General features: G+C 36.0%; 1 protein-coding gene across 1 annotated transcript in view; it reads right to left on the bottom strand.

The window, feature by feature from the left end:
- Positions 1-7,512, bottom strand: part of LOC100917327 (claudin-10) — a 33,621-nt gene extending 26,109 nt beyond the window's left edge. The window contains exon 1 of the mRNA XM_003765784.4: positions 7,123-7,512. Within this exon, the coding sequence (XP_003765832.2) occupies positions 7,123-7,342 (220 nt within the window). The 5' untranslated portion in view covers positions 7,343-7,512. The remainder of the gene's footprint in view (positions 1-7,122) is intronic.
- Positions 7,513-18,726: the final 11,214 nt, after the last annotated feature.

Below are 18,726 nucleotides of genomic sequence, written 5' to 3'. Positions count from 1 at the left end.
CTGCTAAACAATGAATCCTAAAAGTTCTTCCTTTTTAGGTATCCCTTTATTCCTCCCTTTTTCCAGCAGGATGCCTAATTCAGATTCCAGGCAGCAAAGTAGGGTGTTTTGGAAGCTGGAATCAGGATCCTCAGAAGAGAAGGAAATAAGCACCCATTAAACCCTCATTATATACCAGACACTGTGCTTGTCCACTTTAAAATTATTATCTCAATCCTTGCAATAACCCTGAGTGGGAAATGCTATTATTATCCCCGTTTACAGATGAGAAAAAGTGGCAGACATAATTTAAGGGACTTGTCCAGGGGCACATATCTAGAAAGTATTTGATGCTGGATTTGAATTCAGGTCTTCCTGACTCCACACCTAGATCTCCCTGAACCTTCTTATCCATCGAACCACTTCAGTTAAGGTTCAAGAGTATGTAAGTTAATAACAGACCTAGCTCCTTGTTTGGTTCAGTCAGTACTCTACCATTTTTATGATCAAAGAGACCAATTTTAGTCTATGGTTTTAAACATCTTTATCCTGCCTTCAAGTGTAGTCACTGAACAAATATCAGATCTTAGTATGACAAAAATGTTAAAATAAATAAATGAATAAAACTATCCTAAGGAAATTATTCTTCTTCGCTTCGTTATGAATTAGTAGAGTACAAATAGTCCCGGTTTACAATTCAATTGTAAATTCTATAGTTTGGAAAACCTAAAAGCATTTTTTATAGAAGCAGATTAAATAGTGATTCATTCTCAGGCTGGTTTCTAAAAAATCATATTAGAGCTAATAGAGCAAAGAATGCTATCTATTCTCTATACATAAACACATTGTAACAACATTTCTATGGCTAAGTATGGACCAAGTTTCACTTCAGGACCTCAGAGATTCATCTTTCCTTGTAAACTGTTCTTTTGGGTGTGGCAAGGTGAAAGCAAAGGGACTGAGAGGTTTCACCATCATATCTTGTTATAATATCATTTGAAAGTAGGGAGACAGGTACTGCTGGAGCAAGGGTTCTGAATCCCAGCAGTCCACAGAGAGGTCCCATGAATAGTATTCAAGGAGTCTATGAACTTGAACTGGAAAAAACAACACATGTATTGACTTTCTCTAACCTCTAACTTAAATTTAGCTTTTTCTTCAAGTATTTAAAAACAGTGTTCTTAGAAGCAGTCCATGGCATTAAACAATTAAGAACAGCTCTGAATTATATGTTAACTCTATATCTGCATAAAAGAAAATATTTTAGGGTCTGAATTGGGTAAGGAAGGACAATTGCTTTCATGGATGGTGAGGATTTCTTGTACAAATCCTGTTCTGTTTAAGGAATGTTTATATAAATAAAGTATTTGTAAATTAGGGCCTGTCTATATTATAAATTATAAAGCAGTGATAAATGAATGGAGTGCTGAATCTGAAGTCAGGAAGCCCTGAATTCAAGTCCTCTCTTAGAAACTTATGTGACTTTGGACAATATACTTAACTTCTGTCTGCCTCAGTTTTCCCAAATGTAAGATGAATATAATAATACCCATATCTCAAGGTTGTTGTGAGGATTAAATTAATCAATATTTTAAGCATTTAGCATAATGTGTTACATTTAGAAAGTAATTAATAAATACTTGTTCTATTTCATTCTTTTGGCAGAGTTAATCTTTGCATGATTTAAGTCTACTTATAAGCATCTATGTAATGATTTCCCTTTTACAATGTGGGTACCTACAACCTTCCATTTAATATTTCCTGAGGGTAAAACTTATTTTAGATAATACCATAGTAGTAAAAACTGGCCAAGGAGGCCATTATTTCTGACAGACCTAATTTACTGGAACTGTTAATAGCTAATTAACACATTAAGATGCTGAAGCTTGAACATATTTACTCAGAGGTCCTCTAAAACAAAATTTATGGTTAAATCTCCTAGGAGAAATGCCAAACATTCTCAGTACATATTATATACTAACAGCAACATGGATAAGATTGATTCTTATCTAAAGGTCAAATGGTACTTTGAGAATAATAGCTTTAGCATGACAGCCAGAAATCATTAACTCAGTAAATAGAACATAGTTTCAATTAGTAAGAGGATTGTGATTTGTATCAATAGATATTGTAGGATAGAAAAAAACTACATTCTGACTTTCCCAAAAGTTCAACTTAACAGTTAACATACACATTTGAATTTTACTGTCATCTCTTAAAAAGTAAAAATATCCACTTGAAGAAAAATCATTAATGGCACACACTGGATTTTAGACTCATGAAAAGAGAGAATACACTGCATCTGTATTTTCACTGACAGAGGGAAAAGAAAATTCCCTTTATCAGTAGAAGTCAGCACATTGTCTACATCTAGAACACTCATTTAATTTATATTCACACAGCCAATATATGTCTGAGGTGGTACTTGAATCCAGGCCTTCACAGCTTTGAGGTCACTCCTATATACATAACAGTGTAATAGTGCCCTTCCAGAAATAAAGTATGTATATTTTTAAATGAGAAGCAGATTAATGTATTACACAATTGATCTCAGATAAAATATCTTGGATATATGTCCTGTTTCTGGCACCTATTGGCTATGTGACCCTAGCCAAACTCTAAACTCTAAATTCTGTAAGACTACAAATTGCAGAAAGGGTGTTAACCTACCTTGAGAGAAAGAGAAAGAGAGAGAGAGAGTTTTTTTAACCTGGGAATTCCTTGACCAATGAGATCACTGGTCTAGTGTCTTTCTATGTAATTTTTTTATGCTAACAAATGCTTACCATTTTTCCTGGGAAATCCATAAAAAAGAACAAAGATAAAATTCTAGAATCGTTTTATAAAAAAAAAAACATGGCATTGATTTAGGCAATTTGGATTCTTATCACTAGATTTGAGATGACACAAAACTTTTCTACGCCTTAAGCTGCTTTATCTGTAAAGCTGAGATGAGAATTACACAATCTTGTTAATCAAAATTCAAAGTTACATCTTCACCTACAATATAATTGAAGTAAATTAGTACCATCCCTATAATTAGCTTATTTATTTCCTTCAACACTGTGGGGAAAATTATACGTAAGTGACCCTTTCCTATTTGAATTTTTCAGTGATCTGGCTTTATTTCCATTTTTAGGATTAGTTTTATTTTCCTCAAGTCAATTGCCTGTGTGTTACTAATGTGGCTTTTTAAAAGAAACATTTTCACATCACATTAAATGCATTGTTTCAAGGTTGGTATATCAAGTACTTTATCAGATGCTGCTTCATGGACAACACAATCTTCAGTTCCAGTCACAGCACCACTTCCTAGATCTAGATGATGAAAAAATTAGGAAGCTGACTGACTCTGTCCAGAGCTATTTCATTCATAATGAGGCAGCTAGGTAGTGCAGTGAAAAAAAGGGCTAACCCTGGAGGCAGGAAGATGAATCTTCTTGAATTCAAATCGGGCCTCACTAGATGTGTGACTCTGAGCAAGTCATTTAATTTTGTCCTGGTTTCCTCATCTATAAAATGAGCTGGAAAAGGAACTCTAGTATCTCTGCCAAGAAGACCTCAAATGGGGTCATGAAGCGCTAGATACAACTGAACATCCACAACAATCTTTGATTCACTCTTCTTCCTCAGCTCATCAACTGATATGTCCTGATGATTCTAAATCTGTAAGATATCTCCATTGATATGGCCAACACCCATTTCAGGTTGTAATCGTCTCTTGCCTAAACTACGGTAACAATCTAATTGTTCTCTCTATGTCTGATATCTCCTCTCTTCAATCCATTCTCCATAGCAGTGACAAAATAATCTTTCTAAAGCATAGAGAAGACCATGATCAGAAATCATCAGTGGCTATCGATCCTAGGATAAAATAAAAATGTCTCAACCTGACATTTAAGTTCCTCAACAATGTGGCTCCAATCTACCTTTCCAATTATCTCTCCTATTCTTCTTTATGTTGTGGTCAAACCAGATTACTAGATAGATGTTTACCAAACTCAAGATCCTATCTCTTGCTTCCATAGATTCCCAGAGACCTACAATGGATATACCTTCTTCATCTTTAAAATTAAATTAAAAGCCTTCTTCAACACCATCTTTAAAATTAAATTAAAAGCCACTGCTCAGGTACCATCTCCTTAGTGAAGTATTCCATGATGCTCCCAATTGATGATAATCTCTCCTTTCTCAATTACCTTGCTTTTTTCTTTCTTTGTAGATTATCATCCCTCCATGTCCTATGGAATATAAATTTTTGAGAAAAGGGACCAGTTTTGGGGGATTTTTTTTTCTTGTTTTGCATCCCAGTGACCTATAACTGTCTTAGTACATTTGTGTGTATATATGTGTGTGCCTGTATATAATTAGTATAGAGAGTACCCAGTAAATTCCTTCTACTAATACAGATCAGCAAAAATTTGTAACTTAAAGTTGCCCAGAGCAGCAAGAAGATAAGTGACTTGCTCAGAAGCACTTTCTCCAAGATAGGTGGGAGCTGGGAATTGAATTCAGCATGCTATTCCTCACACACACAAACACACACACACACACACACACACACACACACACAGAGGATTTATTCATTCCACCATGTCTATAACCTTACACATAAGAGACATTTTATAAATGTTTGTTGGATTGAAGGTTTTTACCATCAATCCTTTATTTTCTTCCTTTCCCCTTCTATTTTTCATTCTTTGGTGACTTCAAATTAGTATGCATGTGATAGCCTCCTCTCCATTACATCACTGAACACTAACATTTAAACTTTCTGGGTCAGTCATCCACCCATTCCATCACTTTTCCCCCATAGAGAAGATGAGCATTTCAGCACCTAATAAAGAACATTTTTGATGCTGTTATTTCCCCTTTCCTTTTCCTTGCCCCTTTAAAAAAAAAGCTTATGTAGCTAACCCTTTTCTCAATTACATTATAACAGAAGACTGCTCTTAGGACAGTTACTGTAAATCTATGATAAATTCTGTGGTAAAACCACAGTAACATGAGCTTATCTGTTCGCATCATCTGCCTGAATTTGTGTTTTCGATAACAGAGACAATTCAACAGAGGTTCTAAGTAGTAAATATGGCCTAGATCATATGTGAAGGTGCTACTCAAATTCTTGTTCCTTTCAGAACAATGCCTACATTTCCTTTACCCTATGTCTTCATCAAATAATATTTGATTTGAAGCTAGAGTTTGTTTTTCAAGGCATACAATTATATACATGAAAAATTATATACATTTAGAGGCATCAAACTCTTATCTCTACTATTAACCTAGTTATGTAAATAAAAATTTAAAATAATGCAATGAGAAAAAAACCTTAAAACTAATGTAATTAATCCTCTAGAGCTATAGCAATTTACTTATGCAGTCCCATCTATTACTTTGTCCCATCTGAATTAGAATCCCAATTTCTACTTCAAAAATTCATTGTTCTTTTCAAGATTAAACAAAGCTGGTATTATCTGCGACTGTTGTAAACTTTCCGAGAAGCAAGCAAGAAAAAAGATCTAGTTTTATAACTTTTTGAAAGAAAAACCAAAGAAAGCCCATTTCAAATTAAAAAAAAAAAAAAAACACGTAGAAAAGATCATCCCACCAGGAAAAAAACTGACTAATAAAATTAAAAGGAGGAAGAAAAGGGAAGTATTCTTTCTATGCTAAACTTCTCCACATAGTAACTCAGATTTCAGAAGCAATAGAATAATAAGCAGTCAATCACTCTGACTTGGAAAGGAACAATCAGTTGTGGTCTATTGTTTTAAGACTTAGAGAATGCATTTAAATCCATCTGGGCTATTTTATATTTTTAAAGAAACACAATTTTTTTTTATTTTTCTAATGTATGATTTTTAAAGATGTGCCCGAAGTGCAAGGACAAACGATTTTTGCTTTTAATCAATTCCTCATTTCACAGATAAAGTTGTGATTTCAGCAACAGTGAGGAATTTCTTCAGTGCAGATCATAACTTGGTTATGTCCTACAAAGTTAGCAGAAACAAAACAAAATGGACCGTCCAAGGTTTCACACATTGTCTAAGATGGGATTTGAACTGCGGATGTTTAGAAGCCACGTTCTAAGTTTTACACACTACGCCAGAATTCCCTCTTCAAAAAAAAAAAAAAAATGAAATGAAAAGAAACAAAGAAAAGAAAGAAAAAGGAAGAAAGAAACCAAACACTGAGTTTTAAATACAGGGGCTGATGATTCTATAGTTACTAAAAACAAAACAAAAATAAAAAGAAACAAAAACTTATGCTTTGTTGGTAGGCTCTCTACAATAAAGGTATTTTTAGCAGTGGGATAACCACCCCAGGTTGCCAAATGCTTTCTCCCAACGCCCTCTTTTCTCCTGTGTGCAAAGTCTTGCTGAACACACGCACAGAACAGGAGGCGGGTCACCTCAGCTCTTGGCAACCGCTCAGGGTAGTACCGATCCCAGGAGCATTCCCTGGGCTAGAAGGGGGGGGGTCCCAACTTGTGGACCTGCTGCTTCCCTTCCTTCATTCTGTCTGGCTCACATCTGACTTTTAGCTCACTCTCTCATCTTCTCAATCTCATTCGAGAACAGAACTTCTTAACCAAATTTTTTTTTTAATTAAATCATTGACCTCTCTGGCAGGAGGGAGAATCTCATGAATCCTTTCTTAGACTGTTTTTAAATAATTGAAGAAAATGCTACATCTCGGTTAAAAGTCAATGACACATTAATTTTCCCCCATCCGAGTTTACGGATTCCTAAAAATGTAACCATGGACCCCAGGTTAAGAATTTTAGAACAATCCATTCCTTAGATTACGAGAATGAACGAAACAAAATCGAACTCCAGGCTGTCCTCTGAACGTCCCTCACCTCCTTCCCTATCCCGACGCAATTCCCACATTCCGGCCTCCCGAAACCTATCGTGCCTGCTGAGCGTTAAAGTACGAGCAGCACGCAGGTATCGGACCCCATCTAAAATGTGGCTCCCTGAGCTCCTGAGCTGCTTTCAGCTACGCGCGCTTCCTCTCTTGCGCGCCCTGCTAAGATATAGGACGCAGTTCTTGGAGTGGAAGGAAGGAAAGGGAGGCAGAGCATGAGAAAAGGATATGGGGGAGACAGGGAAGGTTTCGGGGGAAAGGAGAGATGCAGACCGTCTAGAGCCAGCATGGAGGGGAAGTCCTTGCAGTCAGAGACACCCGTGGAGTCGGTGACACATGTCTTCCACAAATTGGCCCAAAAGGTGGCGGTGGTGATGACCGTGCCATCGATGGTGGACACTTTCCAGTAGTCGGTGGGAATCGTGGAGGCGACCAGCACCCAGCCGGAGACAGACACCGTGAAGGCGATGATCTCCAAGACCGTACTCGCCATGCCGCTGGCTGCTGCAGCGCTCCCCGCGTCCACTCCCCAGCCTAGCAACTTTTCCTTCTATTGCTCCCCATTCCTACCCCTCCCCCGACTCCGCCTCTTTCCAGGGTCCCCTCCTCCAGCAGCCCCAGGGCGCGCGAGGAAGAGAGGGTCAAAGAGTGCCCGAGAGCTTGAGCCCACACTCCAGAGTCAGCTCCATTGGGTGGGCGGGGTGGGGTGGGGAGAGCTACCAGCTCATTGGAAAGAGTCCAGTAGTTTCCCAGCATCCTGCCCCTGGATTTCCCTCCACCCCCAATTCAATCCCGCTTTTCACCACCCCTTATTCCCATCCCCTCCTAACCCCCCTCCCCTAGCCCTTACTTTCCTTCTAAGAAGAGGGAAACTAAGAAACTATAGATTATGATTTCTAAATGAGAGGAGGAAGAAGAGATGGGGAAAGAAAATGAAAAACTTCATTTTCCTGCTGTGCCCCAAATTTCACTCCGATCATTCCTTACCACTGGAGAATCAGGGGGATAGCCCCTTAGTCCTGTCAGGTTTCCTTGGAAGAAACATGAGACATAAGAGTGTAAGGAGAATGCTAGAAAACTGATTTGTTGGATAGAGTGATCTCTAAGAGATTACGTCATTTCCTCGATTTTCTTGCCCCCTAGTCCAGATCATCACAAACTTGAATCTGTAGCAGGTTTTCTTTTCTCCTAGTTAGAAAAGACCACTCTGCTGTGCCCTCTTATTCTTTCCTCAGAAATTGGGCCAGGTGCCCACATCAATAAGAATACATTCCTTCATGCACCTCTCTCAGTAACTGTTTTCCCCTCCTCTAGCAGTGCACCTATTATTAGTTTGCTGGTCCAGCCTGCCAACCCAACGAGCCCCTTATTAAAGGGAGATGGTCTAAAGATGCTAAAACCCACAGAGATCTGAACATGAAGTTTCAAGAAATGCCCTTGTTCTGAGATATTATAGAAGGGGAAGATGGGCAGCTGGATGTAGCCTATCTGATGGAACAGATCCCTCTTTATGTCCTACCCATGACAAAAAGTTTGGTTTCCAAATTACTTTATTAAATCTGAAAGGAGAAAGCTCTGTGTGTATATATACTCTACCAGGAAAGATAAGCTTAAAGTGATAAAGTCTAACAAGACAAGCTTATTCCATTATCAAGTTTCTTCATGTCTGAGAAACTGACCCTGTAACACCTAAGGGACATGGACAACAAGAGTTCACTAAGCAGACTCAGCCTTCAGAAGCAGCATGAAGTTCTGTATACATATATATGTTCTTTGTACACTCCCAGTTTGAGTGAAATTGGGCTGCTAACTTGCCCACTACCAACATTCCATTTCCTTCCCCTATCTTTGCACATAAAATATTCTCCATATCTGCAATACCCTCCTTTCTTAGCTCCATCCAATAAAATTATTTCCTGATCCCCTCACGGATATTCTCTAGATGTTGCAATTATTATTATTTTACCTATGCTTTCTTTATATTTACTTGTATGCAGATTGTTCCCTCCAAATAAACTATAAGGTCCTTAAAAAGGCTGTTTCATATTTGTCTATGAACTGTGGTACCTAGAATAGTGCCCTAATACAATAATACACACAATAAATATTCATTGAATTTAATATCTTTGTCCAAATCCATGAATAGAGGACAGAACCAGCACACATACAAAGTCTTTTTGATTTAATCAGAATTATAAGCTTAAAATCTTTCTGATTCTCTAGATGTGATCTGACCAGAACAGAGTACAGTAGGATTGTTGTCTTACTTAGTCTGGACACTCTTGTAACCTAATGTTGGTTTTTTTTCAATCTGGAAAAGGATTTTTTTTCTTAAAAGAATAAAATGGTATAGCCTGCTTTAAAAAAGCTCAGTTAAGGCAATGTGGAGCTCAACATCAGCTGAGCTTGGTTGGAACAGAAGATGTTTTTGTTCATGTTTTATAGAAAAGTTTTATTCTGTTACAGAAATGCTTAAGATTGCCTATTACCTACTTTCTTGTTGAAACCCAGACCTAATCTGCAGTACAAAAATCACTTTTAGGGAAATTTTAGTTTTCTGCTACTTCATTGAACATTTTCAGAAAAGTAGTATAATTTGCTCAAAAAATTATCAAACTGTGCATCCCCTTTGATCCAGCAGTGTTAGTACTGGGGTTATATTCCAAGGAGATCTTAAAGAAGGGAAAAGGACCTGTATGTGCAAGAATGTTTGTGGCAGCCCTCTTTGTAGTGGCCAGAAACTGGAAACTGAATGGATGCTCATCAATTGGAGAATGGCTGAATAAATTGTGGTATATGAATATTATGGAATATTATTGTTCGGTAAGAAATGAGCAACAACTGGGACATTGATGCATTGTTGGTGGAGTTGTGAACGAATCCAACCATTTTGGAGAGTAGTTTGGAACTATGCTCAAAAAGTTATCAAACTGTGCATACCCTTTGATCCAGCAGTGTTACTACTGGGATTATATCCCAAAGAGATTATAAAGAAGGGAAAGGGACCTGTATGTGCACGAATGTTTGTGGCAGCCCTTTTTGTAGTGGCTAGAAACTGGAAACTGAATGGATGTCCATCAGTTGGAGAATGGCTGAATAAATTGTGGTATATGAATATTATGGAATATTACTGTTCTGTAAGAAATGACCAACAGGATGATTTCAGAAAGGCCTGGAGAGACTTACACGAACTGATGCTGAGTGAAATGAGCAGGACCAGGAGATCATTATATACTTCAACAACAATACTAGATGATGACCAGTTCTGATGGATCAGGCCATCCTCAGCAACGAGATCAACCAAATCATTTCTAATGGAGCAGTAATGAACTGAACTAGCTATGCCCAGAAAAAGAACTCTGGGAGATGACTAAAAACCATTACATTGAATTCCCAATCCCTATATTTATGCACACCTGCATTTTTGATTTCCTTCACAAGCTAATTGTACAATATTTCAGAGTCTGATTCTTTTTGTACAGCAAAATAACGTTTTGGTCATGTATACTTATTGTGTATCTAATTTATATTTTAATATATTTAACATCTACTGGTCATCCTGCCATCTAGGGGAGGGGGTGGGGGGGGGGTAAGAGGTGAAAAATTGGAACAAGAGGTTTGGCAATTGTTAATGCTGTAAAGTTACCCATGTATATATCCTGTAAATAAAGGGCTATTAAATAAAAATAATAATAATAATAATTTTTTAAAAAATGAGCAACAGGATGATTTCAGAAAGGCCTGTAGAGACTTACATGAACTGATGCTGAGTGAAATGAGCAGGATTAGGAGATCATTATATACTTCAACAACAATACTATATGATGGTCAGTTGTGATGGATGTGGCCCTCTTCAACAATGAGATGAACCAAATCAGTTCCAATAGAGCAGTAATGAATTGAACCAGCTACACCCAGCGAAAGAACTCTGGGAAATGAGTATGAACCATTACATAGAATTCCCAATCCCTATATTTTTGTCCACATGCATTTTTTATTTCCTTCACAGGTTAATTGTACACTATTTCAAAGTCCAATTCTTTTTGTACAGCAAAATAAGTGTATGGACATGTATACATATATTGTATTTAACTTATACTTTAACATGTAACATGTATTGATCAACCTAGGGGAGGGGATGGGGGGAAAGGAGGGAAAAAATTGTAACAAAAGGTTTTGCAATTGTCAATGCTGAAAAAAACATAAACATCTCTGTTATGGGGCAGAACTCTGAACTTGAAACAAAGGCTTCTTATAGGGTGCTAAGTCAGTGGAATTGATAGAGACAGTGGTTATCAAGTTTAGCATGGTTCAATATGATTGATTTAATCTTATAACAAAGATGGTCCTTTAGAGGAGATAAGATGCTGTGCCATAGTGGGCACAAATGCTTATTATACCCAGACTATGATGAACATGGGAAGACAGGATCCCTCTCGGCAAGGACTTCTAGAGAAACTTGTCAATGTTTTCAGTGTGGAAAAATTGGGCATCTGAAAGCCTAATGTAGGTATAGAGATAGAGTGAGAAGACAAGGTGAACGCAAAACCCTATGTCCAAAATGCAACTGAGGTTTCCACTGAGCCTCAGAATGTAGATTGACCCAGGGAAATGAAAGGTGAGGCCCATCTCCAAGACCTCAAAGAAAAAGTAGGTGGGGCATGATGGCGGCTGAGTTTATACCCAGAGAATCTTTAGAAGCTCAAGACTGTGATATGATCAATCAGCAGAGAAGCAATCTGATAGCAATCAGATAGCAGAAAGGGATTACAATTGGGGAGAATACAGGCTTTCTAACCCAACAGAAGGGCAGCGTCCAGTGCAAGCAGCTCCAATGTAATTGCCAGATGATGAGAAGAGATTTAGAAAGTGGTAAATAGAAGGAACTAGATAGGTCAACTGCTTGGGAGAAAGGATTTGCTTGTATCTCTACAGATGGAAAAGGAATCAGATGGATGCCAATGAGTACCTGGAGAGAGAAAAAAAAAAAAAACAGAAACCTCAAAATAAAAGAGAATACTTAAGAAACATATGACACTGAAAGAGCCTGTTAGTTATATAACTTCAAAACCAGCAGGAATCATTGGATTTCCTGAGATAAAAAATTGTTGATAAGACTGTTGCAGCATTTCAAAACTTGCAGGAATTATTGGATTTCCCACACACATGAAGTAATGGACAATAGATTCCTTTTGGACTATTTCTAGGACTTATGGACATGTATAATTCCTCATGCTGATTCATGTTATTTGTTACATCACTACTAGCCTGTGCTACTATGTGCTTATGTAATTTATGTAATTATGTGTAATATCTCCCATGTTGATATTATATATACCTGTTTCAAATGAGACCGTTCAGAAACCCACTAATCTGATTTGATTTTCCATTTCCTTTGGTGTTTTCATCTCTCATCCTGCGATGTCAGGGAGGGTGTGATCACCTTCTTTTACCCCTTTTTGAGGAGTCAGGAAAGGTATGTTCACCTCCTTTTTGGGGTTTTCACCTCCTTGAGAAGTCAGGGAGAGAATGACCCCTTATGTTCTAAAAACAAAAGAAAGCGGGAGATGTTATGGGTCAGAACTCTGAACTTGAAACAAAGGATTCTTACAGGGTGCTAAGTCAGTAGAATTGATAGAGACAATGGTTATCTAGTTTAGCATGGTTCAGTATGATTGATTTAATCTTATAACAAATAATGGTTTTTTAGTGATGTAATGATTGGTTTATACTCAGTAGAGAGCATATAAGCCAGGAGCCTCAGTTAGGAGAGATTTGGAGAGTTTCAGAGGACAGATGGGAACTCAAGCTCTCAGAACCAAGGAGAGAGATAGGCCTCTAAGAAAGCTAACCAGGCCCCAGGAAAGGAGACAAGATTTCGAAAGAGATAACAAAGGATTTGAACTTTAACTCTTGGCTATTCGTGTGGTGATTACTAAACTGAAACGAAGGCTGCTCCCAGAGACTCCAAGAAACCAAACCAAAGAACATTACATTTTGGCACATTTCAAACTTAACTCCGAGATTCAACCCTTTTTTGACCTTCTTTATTTCTGTCAAGGTCACCACCATTCTTTCAATTACTCAGAAGTCATCTTCTTTTGGCCCATTCAGGTTCTTAGATATCCTTATTATAACTCTGATATTGAAAAGAAGTCATGTTCCTAGAGCTGGACTGGCTGCATCTTCTTCTTGAGATGGTTCTGAGAGGTCAGCACTGATTCTCTAATGTCATTGGCTTAAACTCCTTCTGGTGTGCTTCTTCCTCTCTCTTTTCCCTCCCCCATGATTAGAGGTTGAGAATCATTTGATCAACCAGCTTTGAATAGCTTTAAAAAAGGATATGAGGTGGTACAGTAAGGACAGTTGGTACAAAAACATTCCCTTGGAGGTCTATAACACCCTTCCATGAAGGTATACTAAGTCTAGAGAAAAGTGGTCTCATGTTTAGAGATTATATATAATAAAGGAGTAATTGGAAGACCTTTTTTCTTCCATGTATGGAGTGTTGAAGACTTCCTCGAGCTGATAGGGAGATGTTATTTAGAGCTCAGTTTCTTAAACTATGATTTACAACCTCATATAAGGTCCTGTAACTTTATATGGGGATTGCAAAATAATGATTTATTATCAATAGATGTGTGATTTTGAATATTTACTCTTATAATGATTCCTTACCCTCAACAACATATCCAATCAGTTGGCAAATTTTGTCAATTCTACCACTACATCTCTCAGATCTCTTTGATACGCCCTTGCCTCTCTGATGTAGAACATTGTCATACCTTGTCTGAAAACCTCATCTTATCTTAAGTCTCTGCCTTCACACACACACACACACACAAATGTCAAATACCCAAATGATTTCTCTAAATCACGTCACTTTCCTGCTCAATAAATTACAGTGCCTCCCAGACATCTGTTTGACATTGAAGACTGTCATGACCTGGTTCCAACTTGCTTTTCTAGCCTTTTCATAAATAACTGTACTTTCTGGAGAATAATTTTGATCCAGCCAAAATAACCTTCCTGCTGTTCCTCACCTACAACATTCTATCTCCCATCCTCAAACTTCTGTCTTGGCTTTCCCTCATGTTAAGAATGAGTGTTTCCTCACCTCTGCATCTTAGAACCTCCAGCTTCCTTTACCATTCAGCTGCAGTATCACCATTGGTATGAAGTCTTTTCTAACTCTTCCAAGCTTCTAGTGTTTTTTTTGGCCCTGCAAAAAAAAAAATATATATATATATCTTGTATTTGTTTGGTATAGATACAAATAGATAGACATACACATACATATATATATATGTAGATGGAGTATATATGAATATATATATGTGTGTATATGTATAGCAGTAATGCGTGTGTATATGCCTGTATACATACATATAAATAATAAATCATGCATATATATATATATATATATATATTTCATCATATAGAAAGAATATGAGAATCCTTTACAGAGGAGAGCTTTGGGGTCTTTTTTTCACATGGTAACTGACATATACTAAGTGCTTTATAAATGCTTGCTGATTGATTGGAAGATCAGCCTTGCCATTTTTAGAAAAGGCTTTGCCTCTGAGAATTTGTTTTTTGACTTTTTTTTGTTTTTATTGTTGTTGTTCCAAGTCAAGAAAAGAGAATAAAGTCAGTTGTGTCAGGCTGTGTCAGGCACTGTGCTAAGCAGTAGGACCACAAAGGAAAGTAAAAGAGAATTCCACTATAATTGAGACATGCAAAAGCTGCAATCTTTATTAGACATAGTACCCATGATGATGAAATCACAAATCAATCATAATCACAAATCATAAGCGGCTACTATGTGCCAGGCACTATAGTTATGAAATTATTAAAATATTGATGTAAAAGAGTGAAAAATACAGCTCTTCCTGTAATTGCTTGTAAACAATGAAAATGAACCACCAGCATAGAAAAGAAAAATATGTATTATAGAATAAAAGTAACTGAGTTCCATTATAAAAATATTTTAAAGGTAAAAATTTTTAATCTATATGGTTAAATGAGCAAGTCTAAACTTCACATTTCTTGAGTTTTACCTTGCCAGGGAGTTTGTAATTCAGGGAATAATCTTGTACTTTTTGTAGGATTCAGAGTAAATTTTGATGGAATGACAGTTATGCTCTATAGACTGTCATATAAATCTATTTCCAGTTTTATATGGGCTACTGTAGTAGGTTTTACTTCTTTGCATATTAAAAAATTTACCCACAAACCATTACAAACAATCATTGAATAGAATGGTAAGTTGAACTGTCTCATGCTGTTTGTGAGCATCAGCCCTCAAATACTTTTATATATGTTGTAATACTTGATATTTTTATTTGAGAGATATTTTTACCATAAAATAACCAATTTTTTTCAAAGGTCAGTTTAAAATTTATTATTGGGAATATAGTACCAAAAAAAATGGTCTTGTCATTTGGTGAGAGCAGTTCACCATAAACAACTCAAACCCCACTGGTGATCTTGAAATGTCAAGAAAGCAATAAAGAACCTTTAACACATTGAGTGAACCAATGAGGTGAATTTATGAAAGGGCATGAGGAAAGGGGAAGCTGAGCAAGAAGCCATAGTAGGTAGAGATCTGTATTGTTGGAGGATTAATTATCCAAATCATGAGAACTATCGACCCATTTAAGATTTGAGTATTTGGGCATATACTGGGTACCCAGTACTTAATTTCTAATTTTTAGAGTGTGGGTGAAACTTGGCTTACACAGTAATGAATTTGCAGAATACTTTAGCACACAAATCATCTACTAGATGGAGGTACTGAGACTTGTATTAGTGGAAGGAGTACTGATTTCAGTGAAATCACAGATTATTGAATTTTTGAAAAGTTAACTCATTTTTTCTTTAAGTATTCAAAAAAAATTAAGTTATCAAGACTTTCAGAGTTGGTCTCTGGAGTGAATGACACATTTCAAAACATGGGAGTTAGGATTGATTTAAACCTGTCGGCAACATTCAAAAATTACTGTGTGTGTGACTAGAACGCTGTTAGGGTTTTGTTTTTTTTTTCCTGTGGTTCAAGATTGGAAGGAAATTCCAATTCAGCCTTAGAGCCACTTGAAAAGTACAGGATACTTAGTGAATGTTGTATAGGGTTTTTTGGAGGGAGTTCTTTTTTAGAGATAGAGGAATTAATTTTTAAGAGAGAATCTGCTAAATTTCAACACTTCTTCCATTGCATGAATCAAAGGTTAAATTTTAAAATATAATATTTTTATTTTTTTATTTTAAAATTTTATTTAGATTTATTTATTTAAGAAACTGAGCTCTAAATAACATCTCCCTATCAGCTCGAGGAAGTCTTCAACACTCCATACATGGAAGAAAAAAGGTCTTCCAATTACTCCTTTATTATATATAATCTCTAAACATGAGACCACTTTTCTCTAGACTTAGAGATCTAAATTTATTTAAAATTTAAAATTTTAAAAAATAAAATAAAATATAAATTTTAATTCATGACAAATGTTCAGTTTTATAAGGAAGGATATTCTATAAATCTATGCTAATTAATTCTTATGCTTTTTCTTATTTTACTATTTTAGGGAGTTCTTTTACAAAGCAAACTTCGGAAAAACCTATGCCAATTATACATAGTAAGTTTCTAGAATAGATTCAATTAGAATCTGACATTATTCTTGAGCTAAAGTAACTCAGCATTTACTTATTTATTAACCTTGGAAATATTATTCTGAGCACAGATATACTCTGGAAATTCCATTTTGATTTCTTTACTGTGATATCTATCTTTGACCTTATTCTAAAAAACATTTTTTCATGGGTACCATTACAATTGTTGTAGCTGTTAAAATAACCCTATATGCCTTTATAGATACTGATATGGATTAATATTTATCTAATATATTCTGTTCTATTTGCTGTTAGGACTCTTTCTGGTACATTTTTAGTTATGTGCGGTTTCCCAACACAAGAAATATAAAGTAATGCAGTATCTATATTGCGAATGTTCTTGGTCTCATGTAGGTGTTATTAAGGCCCTATAAATTCTCATTGTTATAGAGTTAAGGGAAATGTTTTTATTTTATGGTTGCAGTAGCATTTTAAGTCAGTGTCAGAGAAATGCTCAGTATAAATAAAGAGTTTAAGTAATCTTAATCTTAAATTTTTGAAACGTTGTTAGCTATTAGCTGTAATTAAATTTTAATAATAATAAATTAACATTTATGTGATGCTTTAAGGTTTATAAAATGTTTGACAAATTTTATTTCATTTGTTGCAAGGAACATTTGATCCTTACAGCAAACTTGGAAAGCAAGTGCATTTATTAACCCCATTTTAAAGATGAAGAAAGAGGCAGAAAGTACACAAGTAACTTACTCAGGATCATATCAATGTGTCTCTAATAGGATTTGAATTCAGGTCTTTGTGACAGCACACATATTGTGTACCACCTAAAAACAGCTCCAACATCTTAAATATTTGTAGATTATGTGTTTTTTTTAATATGATGATTTGGAGTTTTAAGGGATTTTTATTTATATTCAGTAAAACAAAGGGAGAATGGAAAATGTGAAGAAGAAAATAAATTTAAAAAACAAGCAAAAAAGTAAATATTTGTCAGAAGCTCTTTCTAAGATAAGAAATACAAATTAAAAGTATGGAAGGAGAGATAGAATGTTAGTAAAGAAAAACTGAAATTAGATTGGGATTCATGTTTCTAATGAGAAAAGGTTAATGAAGTGTTTTAGCTAATAAGGCCTTACTAGTGATCCCTGTGGTATATTCTCATTCCTTTTCAGAGATACAGATTTTGGGGTAAGATTCAGCAGTTATGAGCTCCAAAATACTGGGGAAATAGCTATATTTATTTCTCATAAATTAGAGCAGACAAAGGAGTATCTCTCTGAATAGTATCATTCTATAGATTCAAAAAGAGAGAAAGAAAATTTCCATTTCAAAAGAAGATAGAAACAAAGAAAATTAAATTGATTCACAAGATCATGAGCTACTGAAGAGAGAGAGAATACTGTAGTGAATAGATGATGGCCAACTAGTTCCTACCTATTACTAGATTCTGACTGTGTGACTGTAATAAATCCCTTAATATTTCTGTCTCTGGCAACTCTGCAAAACTATAAGTTGTAGTTACAGATGGAATGCTGATCTGTAGCTTCCACACTTAGAGGTAGCTATGTGGCTCAGTGAATGAAATGCTGAACCTGACATTAGGAAGAACCAAGTTCTGATTTGGTCTGTGACACTTACCAGGTGTATGGCCCTAGGCCAATCACTTACCCTCTGTCTGCCTCAGTTTCCTCAGCTCTAAAATAAAGATAATAACATCTACCTCATAGGATTGTTGTGAAGATAGAATTAAATGATATTTGTAAAGTGGTTAGCATAATTCCTGGCAGAGAGTAGGGACTTATTAAATACTTATTTCCCTTCCTGCCACACTAGGGTGTTCAAATAAATGAAATCACAAATCCATATCTATTCCTTTCTTATTTTTCCTCTACAAAAAGAAAGGGTTGCTGAAACCACCCATAAATGGGAAACCTGAGGAACATTGCAGCTAAGTTAGATTATTAAAAAAGAATATATCAATTCAATACTATTCTGGAGTCACAGAATATAGGAATAAGCCTATGTTGTTTTGTAAATGAGGGCTGTTGGTCATAATGGAATCTCAAATGATAATTGGTTTCTTTTTCAGGGTAATGGGTAGACAATGCTTTTTAATCTAAGTGACCATATTACATAAGAGAAAAAGTCTATAGGACATAGAATGGAGGGAGAAAGGCTATGGGTTAGGTACAACTAAACTGGAACAAAATGTGCAAATAAATGACACTTTAGAACATAAGATTGTGCAAAAGA

This window comes from Sarcophilus harrisii, chromosome 3, assembly GCF_902635505.1.
Source record: "Sarcophilus harrisii chromosome 3, mSarHar1.11, whole genome shotgun sequence".
Classification (NCBI taxonomy): domain Eukaryota; kingdom Metazoa; phylum Chordata; class Mammalia; order Dasyuromorphia; family Dasyuridae; genus Sarcophilus; species Sarcophilus harrisii.
This window is presented reverse-complemented; position numbering and strand designations above follow the sequence as displayed.